Here is a 22,717-nt window from a genome sequence, read left to right on the forward strand (position 1 = left end):
GCGAGCAATTTGTGATAAAAACCATATAAATTATATATCGCTATAATCACAAAACTTCAATCTATTTCCGTATTGTAACGGAATTTGAAATTATTTCTTTATTTTCGAGAAAATTTAGTCCAAATATAAGGTATATTTTGTTGATGTTTGACCATCAAAATCTTAAAAATAAAGAAGTTGGCAAAAAATGTGCGACAATACGGATGTAGTATAATCTTTTATCTTTAATTTCCTTCCTCATTTGTGTAAAAATACCTAGCCGGTTTTACATAAAACGTTAAATGCCGAACGCTTATTTTGCTATAGTCTGTGAAACGAATAACTTTGAATTTGACAGTTCCCGCGGGCTTTTCTAGTGTTAATTTTATTAGGTTAGCAACTTGCGGCCATGCTGACGCAATGCCGTCTCTAATAGAACAGCCTCGGAGCGAGATTTATGACGTCACGATATTTACATACTACAGATTAATATGTTGTAGAATACATGGAAAACATAATTAGTCCTCGTATTTGTGGTTTGTATTTTAAAAATGATATAGTTTACACATGAAATATACATAATATTACAGTTAATATAAACAGTTAATATAAATAAGTTAATATAAAAAATATATATATATACAGTTAATAAATAAAAACGTATTTTATTTTTTTTTCGTCATTATATTTTTTTGGTTTAAAAAAACGTTTCAGCTAACATTATAGCCTTAATCAGTGCTGTGTCATATATTTTTTTTTCATTTTAAACCAACAAAAATAATGAAAAACCAAATGAAAACTTAATCAGCGTTTTTCCCGAACCTAAATCCCAAGAAAATCAAAAATTTTAGAATAATTTTACATATAAAATGACAGCGATCTTTATTTCATAGCCATCGCTGACGCCTTTTTTTCTATGATATTGTATTATTTGCAAATATAATTTTTCGAACATTGATACTTGAAATAAAAATGATATAATTATTAATTTAAAATTAAAAATGATATAATAAATATTGTTGTTCATTGAAGAGACCTAAGAGAATCCTAAGATTTGTTCAATTTGAAGTATATGACGAATTGTTTTTGAAATAAATAGAATTATTGAAAGAAGATAAAATCAAACATATTTTTTTCTCAAAAAGCGGCGTTAAATTTGGAATTTCACGTGCACACGTGCACTTATTCAGGAACTGCCATTGCTTAATAGTAAAGCCAACTTCCTTCTGCAACATTACGTGCTATTAAATACCAGTTACTTATCCATCAGCCATCGTATTTATCTCCCTTTTTTTTAAGTGACAAAGATTTATGGCATTTGTTTAAATCTGTTTACCTCCCAGACACTATAGTTTCACTCGACGTTCTCCGCGTTGCGCAACCAAATCTTAAAGCAGAACCGATTGTGGGTGCTTGCATACGTTACATATGTTAAAATATGGCACACATCCGGTTTTCATAAACGCTCGCTTACTTTCAGTGCCATTTTTAAATATATTTTCTCAGGCAGTGGCGTACGTACTCCTTCACGAAATGTACTTTAGTGAAGCATACATACATACTACTGCCATTACTCGCTGACGAGTATTTGACGCGCATCAGAAGATGGTCACGAAATGCGTTTTCTTTCATGAGCTTTTCTGTGACTGAAAAGCCCGATACGTGATGTTATCTGTCTACCGCACTCCGGACATTCAAAAATCTCATTGCTTTGTTGTCTCTTTACTTTCTGGTTGTCGCTGTTAACTGAGTTTACAATTCTTCTCCATTCCGTTCTTATGCGAGCTGCTTCTTCCCACTCATTCTGTTTGTTAATCCCCTTTAAGTTTTCGTGGAAAATATCCTTGTATCTTTTGAGTTGTCCACCCGACCTCCTCTTACCGTTTATAAGCTCACCGTAAAGCAGAGATTTTGGTATGCGGTTTTCTTTTATTCTGCATACGTGACCAGCCCATCTTAAGCGGGACTTTGTAATCATGACTTCAATACTCTCGGAGTTGGCTTTTTCAAGGACCGATACGTTTGAGACATGATGGAACCATTTGATTCTTAAGAGTTGTCTAAGATGTCTTTGTTGCAACTTGTTTAATGCGTTCATGTGTCGGCGGTACGGCACCCAGGTTTCGCTTCCATATAACATGGTGGGAATTATTATTGCTCGGTACACTGAAGTTTTGTTTTTATGCTCAAGCCATGATTGTAGAAAACCCTGCCTTTTAATTTCCAGAACGCTCTTGAGGCGCTGCTAATCCTGTGCTGAATTTCAGAGTCGATATTGGCCTTTTCCGAAATCAAACTGCCGAGGTAATTGAATTCCGCTATATATTCCAATAGTTCTCCGATTTTTATAGCATTGTTGTGACCTTCCGGGGGAGTGCACATAATTTTAGTTTTATCGATGTTCAGTTTAAGTCCCAAAGCCTCGTTGCCCAGGTATATGTGTTCAACATTTCTTGCAATTGCTGTAACGTATTTGCAACTAGAGCACAGTCATCAGCGTATTGAAGTTCTGTGATAAATTTTGTACGTGTTTTTGCCCTGCTTTAGTGAAGCACAATTTTAGAAGAAAAAAAATCAATTTGAGTCACGCGACCATTTTTTTCGATCTATTTAAAAAACGCCTATTTAAAAAAATAAACATATTTCTTTAAATTTAAAACATTCATTTTTAAGACACTGAGACAAAGAAGGTTAAAGGAAACGTTTCCTCATTATTTAACTAATGTTAACTAAAGCATATGTATACATATTTTGTTTTTCTGTTGTAATATTCTGTGCTCAAACTTTTCCTTATTTATTTGATCTGACAAAGATAGTATATAGCACGTGTATGTATTTAATAGATTCCATTTATGCTGTGAATAATTTCTAGTTTAAAATTAAATATAAAGACAATCGTTTACTGTACATTCGAGCGGATGTTTTTGGTTCAGTATGACTTTTTGAGACACAACTTATGACAACAATATGACTGTTTGACAGTATAATAGTACGATACTAACGGCCTTGTTGTGTGTACTAATAATTTCCAACCGAATATCCTAGCAAAAAAGTCAGCAATCAAAACCAATAAATGGTATAACTCATAGTCTAAAGATATTGGCACCAACCATATCAACCTTAGCTGAGTAACTTCCAGAATCCAGGGACCTCAGTACCTGCAGGTGGGGACCTTGATATGAAGACAGTATTTGTATTATTATTATTTCTCTTTAATTAAAGTTCAGAACAGCATAGTTAGCTTCTCTGGAATAGTGATCAGGGTTTTCCCTGCCGTGCTCTTTTACTTGTGAATTCCAGGCAGACTACGGCACTCCTTTCATTTCATTTAATAAAATAAGTAGGGCTATTTACAAATTTAGCGTTTGATTTGCATAACCTATCCTCTTCAAATTTCCTAAAATATTGCTTCTGTCGAGCGCATCCGAGGTAATCACAATAAAAATATTTTTAACAGAACGTAGGTTCCTTTATTTCATTTAAATTGTTTCTTAGACAGTTGGCGAAAATATGTCCTCTTCAACTTTGCCAAACGAACATGGGTTGTTATAGTACAATTTTATGATTATTAAAGCCTCCTTTATTTTTCTTTTAGATGCTATCGGTTCTTTCATCATCATTTTTGCGTTGGTAAAATCCACTCTGTGCCCTCTGTCCCATGAATGCTGATAAATATTAGATTTGCGAAAATCACTCTTTTGAAATAATCTTTATCTTTCTCAATTTAAACATTTAATGGTCTAGATGTTTCACCATCATAAAATTTATCATATTCACGTGGTACCTCGGTTTTTTTAAATATGTCTTTTATGTGGTTTATATCCATGTTTAGTGAATTGTCGTCTGAACATATTATTTTTGCCCTATCGTACAAACTTTTGATAACACATTTTTTACAGTTATATTGTGGTTAGATGTAAAATTTAAATATCTGTTTGTATTTGTTGGTTCTATAAACAATGATATTTATGTTAGCAGTTTTTTATATACCGGGTGTTGCACCGTCGAGCGGGAAATAGGAAATCCTATGTAAATTTTAATGGGGTCAATTATTATTGGCTTCCCTAATTATTTTAGAGAATAATTCTATTTAGGTTTATTGAAGAGCACTAAAACCCACATTCAAAAGAATAACTTTTGATATTTTTGATTAGCCCGTTTACGAGTTATCACCGATTTCTTTTTAAATATTTCTCCTTTCTTATGGCCCTGTATTTACTTATGAGCACCAGTCAAGGTAAAAGATAACTGTCAAATGAAGTTGTCATTTCAGAAATTTATCTATTTAGTGCTTTATTATTATTATTAAAAACTCATACCTACACCGAAAATATTAGCCATGAATTCCACTACCGAAGAAAGAGTATTGATGATTATCAAGGAAATAGTTATCAAAAGGTGTCGGACATGTTTGCTGCTCTGTATCCGAATAGACCGATACCTGGAAAATCTACAATCGCAAGGAATGACCAGAGATTTGAGACCAAAGGTACTCTAATAAATAACTGCAGATGTGAAGCAAGGCAGGAACAAAGAGAAGATGCAAGGAATGATACCGACTTGGAAGTTTTGGTACCAAATGGATGGCTGCCCTGGCTGTTCGGGAATATTTAGACAATAGTTTTAACGGAAACGTTATTGGCCTAAATCATACAGTAAATTGGCCAGCAAGGTCTCCTGATATTTCGCCAAATGATTTCTTTCTCTGGGGCCATTTAAAAAACAGGATATACAAGGATAAAAAATACCCAAATCTACACGAGTTAAAAAATGCTATTTCTGCCGAATGCAATAGAATTTCAGTTTACCAACTAGCGAATGTAAGAAGAGAATTTTATGATCGCCTGGGTTATTGTCTAGCAGTCGATGGAGGAATATTTGAACATCTTCTTAAATCCTAAAGTTCTAACAATTTAATAGTATCTAAATTAATATGTTATTGAATATTATAATAATACTATAATTAACCTTGTAATTGATTACTTTATTTTACTTTAATTCATATTAATTTATATTTATAAATACATCTTTAAGATTTCCGATGTAGGAATGAGTTTTCAATAATAATAAAGCACTAAATAAACTTCATTTGACTGTTATCTTTTACCTTGACTGGTGCTCATAAGTGAATACAGGGCCATAAGAAAGGAGAAATATTTAAAAAGAAATCGGGCGATAACTCGTAAACCAGCTAATCAAAAATATCTAAAGTTATTCTTTTGAATGTGGGGTTTAGTGCTCTTCAATAAATCTAAATAGAATTATTCATTAAAATAATTAGGGAAGCCAATAATTGACCCCATTAAAATTTACATGAGATTTCCTATGTCCCATCCGACGATGCAACACCCGGTGTATAACTTATTTCACTTTAATTATTTCTTTTTCTATTTCCTTATCTCCGAACAATCATTATGAACGTACTGAAATAGTGTTCAAGGAAAGAAAATAGATGTTCTCTTTAGCATACATTCATAAATATTTTACAGCTTAATATTGAATGTGACTGGAAGAATATTTTCTAACTTATATGTCCATTCATATTATTTAAACGACCTATACATATTATGTGATATTCGCCATCTAGTGAAAGTGGTGAAAGTAGTGCTCTTTTAAATTTATTTCCTAAATTCTTTTTGCCGTTTAGTTTGGAAACAATTCAATCGTGTTTCTTGTTCATTTATTTTAATTAGATTTTTTCTAAGTCGTTTGAAGTTTATGTAACACGCTCACCAAGCAATTGGTTTTACTACTAGTAATTTCAGTTTACAGGGTGGTCCGAACTGTATTCCGGAAACTTCGGCAGCATATTCTGCAGATAAAAGTAAGTAAAAAAGTTCGTATAAATGTATGTCCTAAAATGCTTAGCTTCGGAGATACAGGGTATAGAAGTTTCATTTTTATTTCGATTTTTTCCAAATAATTTCTGAAGTAACGTCAATGTTTGAATGAAAATTTGTGTCTAGGAGTTTTTTGACATGAGAAATTTGGATTTCGATGTCAATATGACTCCTACTTATAGAGTGCGCCACCTACATATTTCTTAACTGGTTTGAAGACTAATAACTTTTTGTCCGTACCTGTATAAAACTATTGAATAAAAAATATACATTTGCGACGTTTTTTTACATAAAAAAGATCTCTTGGTAAAAATCGCTACGAGTAATGATTCTCGAGATATTTGGAATCGAAATTACCTGTCATCATTGACATAAATTAAACATCTTGACTAAATAGTTATTAGACTAAAATCGTAAATTTAAAATGTTTTTGTGCCAAAAGTTCAACAGAAACTGTTTTATCATCATTTTTTCGAAGAAAAATTTATGATTACTTTAAAAAAAGTAAAAGTTTCTAAATTTATCATTTCCGTCAAATAAACTATCTACTCAACATGTTTATTTTTTGTCAATAATGACATGTATTGACTATTTCCATTCTAAATATCTTGGAAACGGTTACGCGTAGCGATTTTTAAGTAGAGAATGTATATTTTTTCACTCAGTAGTTTTCTACAGGTACGGACGAAAAGTTATTACTCTTCAAAACGGTTAAAACACATGTAGGTGGTGCCCCCTACAAATAGAAGTCATGTTGACATCAAAATCAAATTTCTCATGTCAAAAAACTCCCAAACACCAATTTTCATTCAAATATTGACGCTACTTCAGAAATTATTTGAAAAAAATTGAAATAAATATGAAACTTCTAGACTTTGTACCTCCCAAACTAAGCATTTTAGGACATACATTTATACAAAGTTTTTTACTTATTTTTATCTGGCGAATATGCTGCCGAAGTTTCGGAAATACAGTTCGGACCACCCTGTATAAGAAAAAAGTTCTTCGGACATACAGGGTGTATTAGAATTTTTTTATTTGGATTTTTTCGAAGTACTTTTTATTTTTATCAAGGAGTCAATTCTCAAAGCTTTTTACAATTGTTCTGAAACAACCTGTATGGTCTTTGAGCATTTATTACAAATACACGTTTTTTTTGCTCTTGAAAGAGAACATATTCGACTCAAGCCAATACAGTTATTAGAACATATTCGACTCAAGCCAATACAGTTATTAGTTTATATTCATTATATTTATGAAAAAATTGTAATTATTATATTTTATTGAAAAATATAAAAGTTGAAAATATATATTTTCAAAATCAAGCGGAACTAAAATAACCTTTTTTTATACCGACACGTGTTTTAAAAAAGATGAAAAAATAACCGACGGTTATATAATTGTAGTAATTTAAAATAAATATAAAAATTAATGGTGGGTTTGTGGGCAATTAAAATAAAAAAAAACTATATAATGAGTAACAATTTTTGTTTAGTTTACTGACGGACACGAACATGAGAAATCAGAATGAAATGTAGTAAAAAATAGTTTTTTCTGTGAATTAATTGTTATATTGGCAGGTATACTCAAGTATACAGTAACTCCGACATATGACAGATATCACGCGAATATCCGTATCCAGAAAATTACAGTAAAACCAATGTCCAAAGACAAATTGACCCAAAGCAAATCACCGAAACAAAGATTGTCTTAATGGAAAACGCAATATACTCAAATCATTTACAGCAGCATTAGAAGAAATCTTTCGTCAACTGGACTGGACCAACAAAGGACTAAAAATATATAGAGAATATCTTAACCATCTAAAATTCGTTGATTATATGGTCCTAACTGCCAATAATCCGGAAGAACTACAAGCACAAACTAACGACTACTTATTAACGAGAACAAATTAACAAACTACTTGAATTTAGAAAAAAAAACTAAAGTAATGTATAATGAACTAGCGGAAAAAAGACAGACTAGTAAATAATACAACACTGAAAATAGTAGAAGAATATATATAAACTCATCGGCAAAAGTCTTGCACCCCCTTACTACTTTAATAAAAAATTACATTTCAAACTAATTTTTCGTGGGAATCAATAGATGCTAAAGTTAAGTTAAAAAATAACACAAAAAGGGAAAACGTTCACCTAGTTTAATAATATATTTTGCCAAAATACAAAAAAATGCAAATTCCATAAAGAAAAATGTTTAACAAAAAAGAGAAAACAAATAAATAAATAATAAATTCTGACAAAATTAAGGTTACTAATATAAAGTATTGCCTCCTCGATTTGTTATGAGTGCATCAAGTCGTCGGGGCATCCCCACTATAAGATTGTTTATGGTTTCTTAAGGTAATTTGTGCCATTGCTCTTGAGCGGCAATGATCAACTCCTAGCGATTTCTTGGTGGGTTATTTCTGCGAAATACAGCTCTGGTGATGTAGTCCCAGACATGTTCAATAGGATTCATGTCGGGGAAGAGTGGAGGCTAGTCCAGACGAGTTATTTCCCCTTCATTTAATGCTTCCTGGACCATCCTAGCTCTGTGAGGACGAGCGTTATCATCCATGAGAATAAAATTATTGCCGATTTATTGTCGCAGTGGATAAATTTATGGTCTGATTACAGTTTCCACATACAAATGGGCATTCATCACCTCAGGAATATGAACGAGCTCTGTTCGCCTATTGTACATGATGCCACCCCAGAACATCTCAATTCCTCCTTGATAAGGAGCAACAGCAAGGGCTGTATTCAAGCGATGCAGCCTCCCTCCACACTCGCTGACGACAGTCATCACTGATCAAACCTATCCTAATTTCGTCAATGAAAATTGCGTTTCTCCACTGAGGTAATAACCAGTTCTGGTGTTCTCTAGCCCACTGTAGCCTCCTTTGCCTATGGTGTAAAGTTAATAGAGGGACTCGCAGTGGACGTCTACGCCGCAATGCAGCATTAGAATGTTTCGCCTGGAAATGGTTCGGCTTGATATCACTCGGTGGTAAGTTCGTTGAAACTGAGATCGTAGCTCTCGAATTGAAACTGACCGATTTCTTCTGGCAAATTGAGCCAAGTAGCGATCCTGTCGTTCAGTCGTTACCCTTGTACGGCCCAACTTAGGGCGAGATCTTACATTTCCGGTGTCCATATACCGTTGTATAATTCGGCTTACAGTACTTCGCACTAAATTAAAACGAAATTTAAACGATCAGCAATTGGATGCCTGCTGAGACCTTCTTCATGCAAAGCGATAATTCGGGCCCTATCGAAGGCAGAAATTTCGTGCCCTGGCATTTTTGTCGCCTTTCACAACACTTACTACAAGATTGAACTCGAACTGAGAAACAAAATTTGACCGTAAATAGCAAAACCATACACATTCCATCGATACGGTTTTCTTTCATTGTTTTTATGACCTATTTTTTGTAGACACTTATTAAGGTATTTGTACACATAGCCACAACAATATGCTATGCTATGTAAAGAAATAAATTTATCTGGGGGTGCAAGACTTTTGCCGGTGAGTTGGGACAACTAATTCGCAGCTCGGGATCTCTACTACCAGAAATCAACAGAAGAATTAAGTTAGCATGAAGTACTTATGGAAAGAAACTCAATCATAATCAAATCTAGAATGGCACTCTATCTAAAGAAGAAAACATTCGACCAATGTGTACTACCAGTCATGACCTACACATGCGACACCTGGACACTTAAAAGGGACATCATAAGGAAACTGCAGGTCGCAAAACGCTCAATAGAATGAAATATGTCGGGAATAACCAATAACCAAAAAAGACCGTAAAAAATTAGAGTGGATACGACAAAAGACTCAGGTAATAGATGTCATCCACAGATTCAAATCCCCCAAATATCAATGGGCAGGAAACCTGGCAAGAAGAACGGAGAACGGATGGACCGCAAAAATTACACCATGGTACTCACGAGGAATTAAAAGACCTAAACGAGAGGACCGAACCTGAGATGGGACCATGATATTCGGAAATCAACAAGGGTACAACTACAAAAAGAGTATCTAAATATGTTAGGGAGGCTACACCATAATTGGAAATGCTTGAATGAGCTGAAAATAATGATGATGATGATACAATTAAAAAAATTCTAGCATGAACTTAATATCTATTTATATAAGACATAGCTTCAAGATTAAAAGTTTACTAAAATTATTTCAGAAGAAAATGCTCGACTTCCATGCACGAACCGTATGGAATTAGCATTTAATTTTCCCTTATTACTAACAAGCAAAAACGGAATAAAACAGGAGAAATCCGGTAATGTTTAAGCTAGAAATTTCGCATTTTTGCGAACGTTGTTGCGCAGCGAGGCTTAATTCGACCATAATTAACTCATTAACGAAGCAGACTTTCGCATTAATTAATATTTTCAGTTCGTTCGAGAGCGTCTTTCATTTAATTCAACTCATTTCCGTTTTGTTTAATTCTCCCTAATAATGTCATTCACATATGAACTGCGTGTGACATAAGATTTATTTTATAAAGTTGTGTGCTCTATGAAAAAAAAATTAAAAAGAACATTTTCAAATAAAATTTTTCGAAATTCGGCAAAGAAAAACATTTTTTAGTTGTTTATTACTAGTCAAATTTGACAAATATCCGAGAGCCCGATGCGAAATTTTCTGATGTCATTTTTATAAATCAAAGCATAAAAAAACTACTCTGGCCGAACCTAATTTCACAATAAATAAAAAGTCAATAGTGAGAGTCAAATAAATAAAAAATAGCCTTATAAAACGCCCTTCGCTTTTTCGTTTTTTAATGACTCAATATAGTCAATAAATAAAAAAAAATCCATATTATGCAGACCATATTATCTATCAACCAGCCACTAAAGTCTACTGCTGGATGTAGTCCTCCATCGTTTGTTTCCATAATTCCCTATCTTGAATTATTTGCAACCAGTTACTGTGGACAATATACGCGATATCGATTTAAGCCATGTTTTAGTAGTACAGTAAAACCTCTGTTGTCTGGCTTGAAAAAATCAATATAGACTAAACAAAACAAAATTTAAATCTCTACACAGGAAGTATCAGGTTTTATAAATTACCATCCAATTTAAATATAGAGATATTCTAATATCAGTAAACACCTGATAACTAATATGCATAGGTACTATCCATTGACGTAGCTATTTTGTAGCAGTACCATTTTGGATAGTAGAAGGATTAATAGAAGAAACTTGCGATAGACCTGTAAGCGTATCAAATGATACAAATGGATTTGGGTGATGTTTTATGTCTGTGGATAGAAATGTTTACACAGATGCTGATTTGAGATACAAGATGACCTGCAAACTGAACTGACATACATATATGTATTTTAGATGACAGGTACGATATAGGAAGCCTCATGGTACGACTTCGGCAAGCGATTTCCTGAATCGTACCATTTCCAAAGCTTTTGAAAAATTATATTTCTGTAAAAATGATGGTATTAAAAATCTATAACACTAATAAAAAAATATAAATCTATACCAATATATAAAATCCTTAAGTGACGCACTGATTAATCACGATCCTGCTCACACCACTCAACGTAGGAAGCTCAGTTTTGGCATACAGGTTGATTCTAGGGTGCAGAGCTTCGATAAGAAGGTATTCTTCGTAATTCCAGTCCTCAGGGGGTGAAACCACCCCTCAAATATTACAATATTTTTTATTTAAAAAACGGTCAAGTTTCCGAAAACACGATTAAACAGGTATATTTTATCTTGTTTTTTAACATATTTTAAGATTTTTTAAAAATGTATACAGGGTGTTTCGAAAAATCTAGTCATTGATTAATCACGTTGTTAATCATCCTGCTTAAAGCGCTTGACGTATAAAGCTGATTTTTGGCAAACGGATTGATTATGGGGTGTAGAGGTTCGATAAGGAGGGGTTTCTCGAATCTCAAATTCCAAGTGGTTGAAAACACCCGTCAAATATCACAATATTTTGTATTTAAAAAACGGTTAGTCTTTCTACGCTTGGACACGCATAATTTATTTTGTTTTTTTACATATTTTGAATTTTTTTAAAAAATCATACAGGGTGTTCCAAAAAGTTGGGTAATTGATTAACCAGGATTCTGCTTAAAAAGCTTATTTTTGGCTAACGAATTTTTCGAAAGTCAAATTCCAACGAGATGAAACTACCCCTCAAATATTACCAAGTTATATAATAATATCGCCATATTGTTTTTTCTCATGCTGACATAAATGTGAGAAAATTTTATCCAGTTTGTATGTTAATGGAAATTCTTGTTTTGCTTTATCATCACCATTACAAATGATTAATTCGACGCGAACGAAGTCGCGGGTACACGCTAGTAATAAATATATGTACTATAATATAAATATTAAAGAACTGTATATAAAAGTAATAAAAAATATACAGAAGTGGAAGAGCTCAGACTAAATAAACCAGCCACTCCGAAAAATTTGGTAAATGTTTTAACTTTTCTGCAAAGTGGTACGGTTTACACAAATACTGTTATTCTCCTCTATAACAGTGATAATGAGTAATTAATTACTGGTACAGTTCATAGTGTATTGAAGATGTTTAATATTAAGGACTGTGGCCTCTTTTATCCTTAGCTAGATACGCCAATGGTACTATCAGACTCTAGAGAAAATATCAACGCCTCCGTTTGCCAATCTCGTACTTATTTAATACCGTCGTACCCCAGCTTTTTTTATCAATGGTACCGATAAAATCACGAGTACAAACGTCCCCGTAAGTTCATATATTTTATCTTATCTCGCCTCAATTCCATGTTCAGCAGAAGATATCGTTTTATATCTTTACTTTATATTATAACACCGGCACCAACATTATTTATTATATTTTATATTGACTATCAGTTGAAAGTTCTCTACTTATTGTCGTTCTGTTTATTTAAGATATTTGTAGACATTATTTGACATAAAATTTTACGCGAAATGGACGTTTTTTATTATCCGTCTGTCAAATAAAGAGAGTAAATCTCATAAAGATAATAGTAGTAGTAGCAAAATAATAAGAACAAAGTAGCAACTATTTTTTTTTTTTGAAAATTATTCTACTAATTATATTATATCTATAACCATTCCGTCTTTTTATAGTAGGTATAGGTATATAATTCGGCATTATTATTTATGAAAACCTTAAAGCATCAATAATCTTACGAAAACACAAATTGAAATTGAATCATCAACTAGCAAACCTACCTATGAATATGCACATTGGAATGTTGCCTTGTGCAAAACATACAACATATCTCAAATTTAACCGCGACATTACGGTCACTTGTCACAATTTGGGGATTAAAATGAAAGAAAATTGGGTAAACAACCTAAATTTATTATTATATAAATTTATAGTTCACTTGTTACCAGTTAGTAAGATCTAAGATGACACAAAGAAAAAACCATGCAAAATGTTGGCAAGCAACATTAAACTGCATTAGAAAGTCACCTTAAATTATCTAAAGTTTTATGCTATCCAAAGTAGATAATAAGTTTCTTCGCCTTTATATTTGTATTCTAAAGCCTCAAAATAACTATCAGCAAATACCTACAGTCCTACAGAAAATTGCATATATTTTCTACTTACCTGATAGTGATGGCAACCAGAATAATCATCACACCAACAAGGAGCATGGCAACGCATACTCCACTGATCATGTACAAGCTTTCATTTGGTCCATCTGAAAAAAAAAGAAAAACTATAAAACTCTGTTTACCGAAAAGTTAAAAATGCTATAAAGTTGTATTTATTATGTTTTTTTTAATGAAAGATATATATTGGAGGAATCCACTTGAAATGGTGAAGAAAAACACATCTAATTTTGAATCCGTCTGTATATACAATCATTATGTAATTAGTATATAAAGAACCAACTTAAGTAAAGATGTATTAAAATATGTGTTTTGGAAGATCTATGCTATTAATTTTTTTATTTATATTAATATTTGATTAAACTGGTGAAAACCTGAAATACAAACCCGATATGTATATAGAAAGCCCATTTTTATCTACTAACCAACACTCATTGGTCTTAATATAGATTAAAAATACCTCTATTTGCATATTAAAAATACCTCTAATAGGTATTTTTAATTCGTCTTTCTATATTTGTCACAAAAATGCGTAATTTATCGTTAATACAATCACGTAGGTGTTGAATACATAATGATGGATTTTCCAAGGTATTTTCGGTTGAACAGAAAAAAAAGAAAGATTATAAGAGTTTATTGATCAACGTTGGATTATAATTAGATTAGTTATATATTTAGAAAATTATTTTTTTATATGATCGATTTGCGTCAAACTATCTATTGTATGAATATATTCCATTATAGAGATTTCTCAACCTTTTCAATAACATATTCTTTATTCTTATGAGTTATTTATAAACAAGCCACTATTTAAAATTTTGAAAATAAAATAATTCTACAAAAATAGAAAATAACAAAGAAACTAATTACGACACAAAATCATCGATATGATAAACTCGTGATTTTGAAGAAACTAAAAAATCTTTGTCAATGATGTTTCAATGGAGTCAATGAAATGTGTGAAAAACATAACCTTAAATACTCATAATCGAAACAGTTTTCAAGCCGATATATAAGATGAAGGTCGCTTTTTTGGAGAATTTAAAAATAAAGGTGCTAACTTGCGAATAACCGAGGCCAGTAAGTAATCGGTTTATAGACCTTCGCTAGGTTTGCATCTGTGGTAATTCGCCAAAAAAACTGTTGAGCTTGTCCAAATACAAATAAAAATATTTCCTGAAACTAAATAAATAAATTCGAATTTATCTAACCTTACCATGAGAATTTGTACAGAATGATCTAGCGTTTCGAAAAAGCTCTGTATCCAAGATACTTCAAAATTAATAATTGCAGACTATCTTGGTCAAGTCAAGGCTCAGTGGACAGAGATTACAGAAAATACAATTGGGAGATAAACTTAAAATAAGCTGTTTTAATGCTGAAAACCCAAACCAAACATATAGTATACCAGCGTGTACCCGCAACTTCGTTCGGGTCGAATTAATCATTTGTAATGGTGATGATAAAGCAAAGCAAGAATTTGCATTAACATACAAGCTGGATAAAATTTTCTCACATTTATGTCAGCATGAGAAAAAATGATATAACGATATTATTATATAACTTGGTTTCAAAATATGTAATAGAAAACAAAATAAAGTAAGTATGCGTGTCCAAGCGTTTTTGCCGAAAGACTAACCGTTTTCTAAAGAACAAATATTGTAATATTTGAGGGGCGTTTTCACCCTCTTGGAATTTGAGATTACACCCCTACACCCTACAGTTCAATCCGTTTACCAAAAATAAGCTTTAAACGTCAAGCAGTTTAAGCAAAATCGTGATTACTCAATGATCATATTTTATGAAACACCCTATATAAATTTTTAAAAAATCTTAAAATATGAAAAACAACAAAATAAAATATACATGTTTAAAATAATTTTCAAATAAAAAATATTCTAATATTTGAGAGGTGGTTTCACTTTTTATTGTTAATCTAAGGGTTTCACCCCCTTAGAATTCGAGTTTCGAAAAATCCCTTCTTATCGAACCTCTACACCCTGAAGTAAATCTGTTTTCCAAAAATCAGCTTTTTACGTCAAGCGCTTTAAGCAGGATCGTGATTAATCAATGATCAGATTTTTCGAAACACCTTGTATGCATTTTTAAAAATTTTAAAATATGTAAAAAGACAAAATAAAATATAAATTTTTTAAATAAAAAATATTGTAATATTTGAGGGGTAGTTTCACCCCCTTGGAACTGGAATTTCGAAAAATCCATTCTTATCGAACCTCTACACCCTAGAATCAACCTGTATGCCAAAATTGAGCTTCTTACGTTGAGTGGTTTGAGCAGGATCGTGATTAATCAGTGAGTCAGTCACTTAAGGATTTTATATATTAGTATATAGATTGTTTTATTAGGAGTAAAAATTACACTTCCCCTCGCGATGCTATAAAAAAGCAGTTTTCTTTTTTAAAATGTTCTGTGCGGCAACAATGGAAATTTTCCAACTAGATAAATATTACAACGTTGCTTGAATTAATGGATGACGAGCATGTAAAAGCAAAAGGGAAATAAGCAGGGAAAGTATAGGTCAATGTCAATAAGTTTTCTATCGCTGGGCCTGATAATCAATCTCCCATTTATATTTAATGGGATTACGTGTGTACAATATCGATAAAACATTAACCATGAACTTTTTTCTGTTTTAAATAACAATTATTTTATTTTTTACAAAAATTTCCACCTTAGTGTGTACTTTTTTTTATTGAAATGTTCTTTATTACGATTTTTTGCAACTCAAAAAAAAAAAAGAGAGCCAATCTCATATTCCATAGAGCTTTAAGAGCATTGAAAGATTGGTTAAGAAAAGGCTTCTATCTTTTCTCCTTAAATATAAAGTACTTTCTACCCATCAATTTGGATTTCTAAGTAACAGTTGCACAAATGATGCTATGTTCGACCTTTTTAATAATGTATACTCTAGCCTGAATAACCATCACTATACAGCTACAATTTTCTGTGATTTCTCTAAGGCTTTCGACTGTGTAAATCATAATATCTCAATTAACAAATTGCAATACTATGGATTCAGGCTTAAGTCGTATCTTGGCAACAGAAGGCAGCTTGTGAGGATTGATACGTCTATGTCTTCTTGTAAGCCTATAGAATGTGGTGTCCCTCAGGGTTCAGTACTTGGCACTATTTTATTTCTGGTGTTTATCAACGACATTGCAAATCTAGATATTAACGGTAAAATCTGCCTCTTTGCGGACGATACTAGTTTCACTTGGAGCGGCCCAGATGTTACGGCACTATATGATACTATATCCAGTGACTTACGCACCATTAAATCTTGGTGCGATTCTAATCTCCTATGCATCAACCTTTCAAAAACTAAAGTTTTGTCATATAAAAGTACTATACAACCTTTTGTACTTAATAACACCACTATTGACGTCGTGGACTCTGTGAGATTCTTAGGACTTGTTGTGGACAACTCTTTAAAATGGGACTTGCACATCGAAGCCTTATCAAAGAAACTAAGCTCTGCCTGTTTTGCGCTAAGATCAGTGTCTAAGGAACTTAACTCATCAACCTCTAGAATGGTCTATTATGCCCTTTTTGAGTCGCATCTTCGTTATGCCCTTCCATTCTGGGGTACTTGCTGCGCGACAAAATTTGATCGTATTTTCAAACTTCAAAAGAGAGCAGTTCGATACTTATTGGGACTAAACAGTAGAACTCACTGCCAGAATTTCTTTAAAAATTTCAAAATACTGACTCTTCCTTCCTTATTCATTTTTGAATCCGTTTGCTTAATCCGCAAGCACATATTCTCTATTCCGGAAAGGCCTTCTCACAACTATCCACTTAGGAATGCGGAGCACGATATTTATCTGCCAACCCCGAGCTCAGAACTAGTTAAGGGCTCAATACTGTACAATGCCAAGAAAATGTACAATCATTTGCCTTCGAATATCAAGTCACTTTCATTCTTTCCCGCATTTCGCAAAGCTCTGAAATCATACTTACTGGAGAGAGCCCTATATGCGGTAAACGACTTTTTTGTTGATGTTTAATCATGAACAATTTAGAATTTTAATTTTAATATTTTGATCATCTCACACACTGGTTAAAGGTCTAGTATTTAATATTTTATAACTCTTGATTTTATGTTATTATAACATGATTTTATCCATTTACAGTTTTCCTTTTGTAAAATATTGTAGATACGCCTGTGTTTTGCAATGTCCATATATTTTTTATTTGTAATTTTATGACGTAATTTTTTTTTTGAATTGATTTGTATTGTATGACATTTTTTTTATTATTTGTATATTTGTTTTTGTGCTTTTTTTTGTTTTGCTTTGTCGATGAAGCTGTTTTGGATTTTTGTACAATAAAGCGTTGTTTTTTTTTAAGAATCTATTACGCCGTACTTGATGGGCGCTCTCAGGGGTCGGGTAAAGCGGGTGTGTGGCCGAAGGAAATATATATTATATTTCAGAAATCTGCCTAAGCCCACGGCCACACAGAAAGCGTTTTTAGTGTTTTGCGTTTTTTGCGTCTCAAGCTCTTTTTGCGATTTTACCGTTTTAAGCACTTTTTTCGATTTGTGTCCATTAAAAACACGCAAAAGACGCGGCAGGTCTGCAGTTTCTATCACGATGTCAATTAGTAACGTCCCAAGCTCGTGGATTCCCGGCCCGTCCAACAATCAATCCTGTGAGAAAGAGATAGGCGAGATCGGCACCGTTAGCGTTGAAGAGACGAAGATAAAAGATGCTGGGATTGAATTGTGGACGGACCGGGACATATATATTCGGAGACAAACACAATTTACTGCTAGTGCCAATGGTGTGAGTAAAAATAATAATTATTATTATTTGCCATTTATTTTACGAATTTTAGTTTATATGTGTATAGTTTTTTTTATGTTGTAGTGTTGTAGTTAGTACTTGTTATAATTATAATATAATATATTTATATTATATAATTATAATTATATAATAGAATAGTAAATATTTCTAGTTGCTAATGCAATTTTAGGACATGATTTATGAAACATTTTGGAGTGAAACTTCTTTACGCGCGCTGGGGGTAAAAATTCAAGGCCGTGACATACGAGCTAGTGAGACGGCCCTGATACACGAGCTCGTTGTAACGAAATGTGTTAACGGCTTAGAAATACCTAGTGACGCGACGTGTATTTGTAAGCAGTCCACGTGTTTATCAAAAATATTGATATTTTAATACAAATTTTGTAAAAATGAATCGAATTATTACGTGTAAAAAAAACTATTTGTTACTGGTAGAAAACTATTTTTTACGCGTATACAACTATTTATTACGTGTAAAAATCTATTTGTTACGCGAAAAAAATTGTTTTTTTACGCGTAAAAAACTATTTTTTACGCGTCAGTAACTTATTGTTTCTGGTAGAAACCCTTTCTTACGCAAAAAAATATTTTTTACGTGTAAAAAAACTATTTGTTACACGGAAAAACTATTTTTTACGCGTCAAAAACTTATTGTTTCTGGTAAAAAACGTTTTTACCCAAAAAAATATTTTTCACGTGTAAAAAACTATTTGTTACACGTAAAAAAATTTTTTTTTACGCATCAAAAACTTATTGTTTCTGGTAAAAAACATTTTGTTACGCAAAAAAAAAATTTTTACGTGTAAAAAACTATTTGTTACATGTAAAAAACTAATTTTTACGCGTCAAAAACTATTTGTTTCTGTTAAAAAAAACTTTTTTACGCAGAAAAAAAACCTTTTTACGCATAAAAAACTATTTTTTACGCTTAAGAAAATATTTCTTTAATTTATTACTTTTTCAACATTTCAAACTACATTTTTTCAAAGATTTCCTTCAAATTTTTGAACAGAATCTTCCTAAACAGTAGATGTTCTTTATAAAAATATTTTTAGATAATACCCTATAATGAAAAAAATGCATACTATTTAATTTATTTTTATTGTATTATCAACTACCGTATTATCGAAAAAAAACGGCGTCCAGTTGGCTGGGAAATGAACATCAATGACATTTCCCATATACATTTACATATAGAATGACAGCGATCTTCATTCCATAGCCATCGCTGACGCCGTTTTTTCTCGATCATACGGTATAACGTGCGCTTATGACGGGGTATCTTAGAAAACGCTAAAGACGCTACAGAAAACAAACTAATTTGTTTTCATTTGCGTCTTTTGCGAGACACGCCGAACGCTACACGCTTTTGGTGTGGCCACTCCTATATAATCCTGTTATTTTGTTTTAGTCGCTAAAGACGCTTCACGCTAAAAACGCAAAAAACGCTTTCTGTGTGGCCGTGGGCTAAGGCTTAGCCCGATCCTATCGTGTTAAGTCTAAAATCACCTAAAGTTCCAAACACATGTGCTTTGATTAAGACTTGATTAAAGTTTGCAAAGCTTCAGCATTTGTCATAAAATAGTGAGCAATTTGTTAAAAAACCATATAAAGTATATATCTCTGTAATCACAAAACTTCAATCTATTTCCGTATTGTAAGGGAATTTTAAATTATATCTTTCGAGAAAATTTAGTCCAAACATAAGGAATATTTTGTTGATGTTTGACCATCAAAATCTTAAAAATAAAAAAGTTGTCTAAAAATGTGCTACAATACGGATATAGCATAAACCTTTATCTTTAATTTCCTTCTTCATTTGAGTAAAAATATCTAGCGAGTTCTATATAAAACGTTAATTGCGGAACGCTTATTTTGCTACTTTTTCGGACTAGTGAAATGGACTCTTAACATTCCATATGGCATATTAAAAGGACTTTTAAAAGAACCAATTCCTGAAGAAATTGCTATTTGTAGAATAGAATAACGGATTTGTAAAGTGGCCTAAGTCTCGTTTCAGTACACGTTTCCAAATTGGACATTTTACGACTGATTTTTTTCTCATTTCCGGTTTTTGGACCCGGTCCAATCGTTGGCCGTTTTTAATTTTCCACTTTCAATAAATTTTATAGCTCCGAAACGAGAGCTCTGGGCTTTTCGCTTTGTGACGATCTCGTCTGGCCCGTTTGATTTATGCCATCGTTACGAATGTTTAAATTCAAATGACAGTTTTGTCGCTGACATTTATGACGATGTTGGTATAGATCGAAGGACACGCAGTGCGCGTGAGAGAGATTTAATTTTAATTTTGGATCGTTTTCCAGAATTTTCCGTTTGTAGTGTCAGACAGCTTGTTACAATTTCGCAGACGATTGGTGTAGATTAGTTTCTTCAATAATTTCGTAGTTATAAGAAACTTATTTCTTGTACCATTGCGAAAATAAAGTAACAAGTTTGTATTCCTACGGATTTGCAAAATTTCTCATTGTTTCAATGTAAGGAAGAGCAATCCGAGATCTAGCTACTACGGATTAAAATAGAATAAGCCATCGGAAGAAATAGCGGTAGAAAATAATTGTCCGATAATCAAACAACCTATCCGAAACCTAGAATGGGAATCCTTCAAATGTCTAAGACACTCAAAGACATTTCTCAGGACTTAGGCGACCGAGAAAAATTAAATATTTTCCTTGATTTAAATAAGAACAACCTTCGTATTATCACGAGGTTTTTGACAGGACACTGTCCTCAATAAACACCTCAGAGGATTGAAGGTAAGAAACAACGGCGAATGCAGATTCTGTGGAGAAAATATCGGAGATGGAGAACTAATCTCTATATAAAACTGTCTGAGATACTGGTTTTTGTCAAAGCCCTGAGACTGTATGATGAGCTATAATCAAGAAAGATAACAGATCTATAAGGTTGCGGTCATTAACTTTCCCCCTCCGATATAGTCTCTACAATTACTACGGTGTTGTAAAGCGTCTCATTTTTTCAACGTAGTTTAGATAGAAAGAAAGTACCCAGTATTGACGCCAAATTTGTAAATAGCACTACTTATTTTATTAAATGAAAAGAGTGCTTGGAATTGCCTGGAATTCACAAGTAAAGAGCACGGCAGAGATAACCTTGATCACTATTCCAAAGAATCCAACTATGCTGTTCTGAACTTTAATAAAAGGGAAATAATAATAATACAGAAACTGTCCTCATACCAAGGTTTGTAGTATTATACATTCAAAACATGCCACATTTATATCGTTCGAAACTGAAGAGTTTTGTCAGTTTAACTCTGGTTGCGGCGCTCGAAGCTAAAGTTGAAGGTTTAGTGCAAATATCTTTAGATTATAAGTTATTCTATTTATTATTTTTGGTTGCCCTTTTGCGAGCTAAGATATTGAATTAAAATAAATGAAATTATTCACAGCATCATCGATTCCATTAAATACATACACATGTTATATGATATAATTCTCAGATGAAATAAATAGAGAAAATCTTTAGCACAGAATATTACAACAGACAAATAAGCTATATGTTTTAGTTAACACTAGTTAAATAATGAGAAAACATTTACTTTACCTTTAATAACATTCCTTGTCACATAACTTACGAACCTAAATAACAATGCGTATCGAATGGTAGTATAAATGCTATTACTTAACAACTATTATCTCTGTTCGTCGTCCGATTTCCTTTCCCGGGTTTTACGAATAATATTTTATAAATCAATAATTTTATTTATGTATACAGAGTTTCTTTAAAGAAATATGTTTATTTTTAAATAGACGGTTCATCTCAGTAGATTTGTACTCCAGCAGTAAAAATCCCAGATTTTTCCCCCTCTTTTTAAATATAAGAATATTTTTGGATTAATATCAGAATTATTAACTGCAAAATTAAATCTCGCCGGAGCTGTTGGCTACCGGCCAAAAATACAGAAAGAACCTCGAAAATCGGATTTCTGGATAATGTTTCAATTCGAAAATCTTCCGATTTAGCCAGACGGCACGTCTTTTCCAGCTGGATTTGTAGGAAAACGTCGGTTTATTCAAACAAAACCGGGTCCCGACTGATTTAGAGGTTTTTCCGATTCCCTGGACATCGAAAAATAAACCATTTCAGTAGTTCGTAGGATTCTCTTTGTTACTGATGTTTCAGCTCTGATTTCCGCACCATATGTCATCACTGGTCGTATGCAGATTTTGTATATTCTTGACTTGCATTCTGTACTCAAATGTTTGTTTTTCCATATGGGATATTTAAGATGTCCTGATATTGCGGCAGCTTTATTGGCTTGTTTCCTTACTTCTTCTTCCAGGAATCATGAGCTTGTAATTTTGCATCCGAGGTATTCGAATGACATTATCTGATCAATAGTTTTGTTATTTATTACCAATTTGCACCGTAGAGGCTCCTTTGTAATGGTCATGCA

At 32.6% G+C, this 22,717-nt stretch overlaps 1 protein-coding gene across 4 annotated transcripts in view; it reads right to left on the bottom strand.

The window, feature by feature from the left end:
* The window catches only part of LOC115882868, a 451,933-nt gene that overhangs the window by 84,402 nt on the left and 344,814 nt on the right, over positions 1-22,717 (bottom strand). For all 4 annotated transcript variants that reach the window (XM_030901116.1, XM_030901118.1, XM_030901117.1 and 1 more), the window contains one exon: positions 13,446-13,539. In XM_030901116.1, the coding sequence (XP_030756976.1) occupies positions 13,446-13,539 (94 nt within the window). The remainder of the gene's footprint in view (positions 1-13,445; positions 13,540-22,717) is intronic.

The sequence above is a fragment of the Sitophilus oryzae genome, unplaced genomic scaffold, assembly GCF_002938485.1.
Source record: "Sitophilus oryzae breed Bouriz unplaced genomic scaffold, Soryzae_2.0 scaffold_179_pilon_pilon, whole genome shotgun sequence".
Taxonomy (NCBI): domain Eukaryota; kingdom Metazoa; phylum Arthropoda; class Insecta; order Coleoptera; family Curculionidae; genus Sitophilus; species Sitophilus oryzae.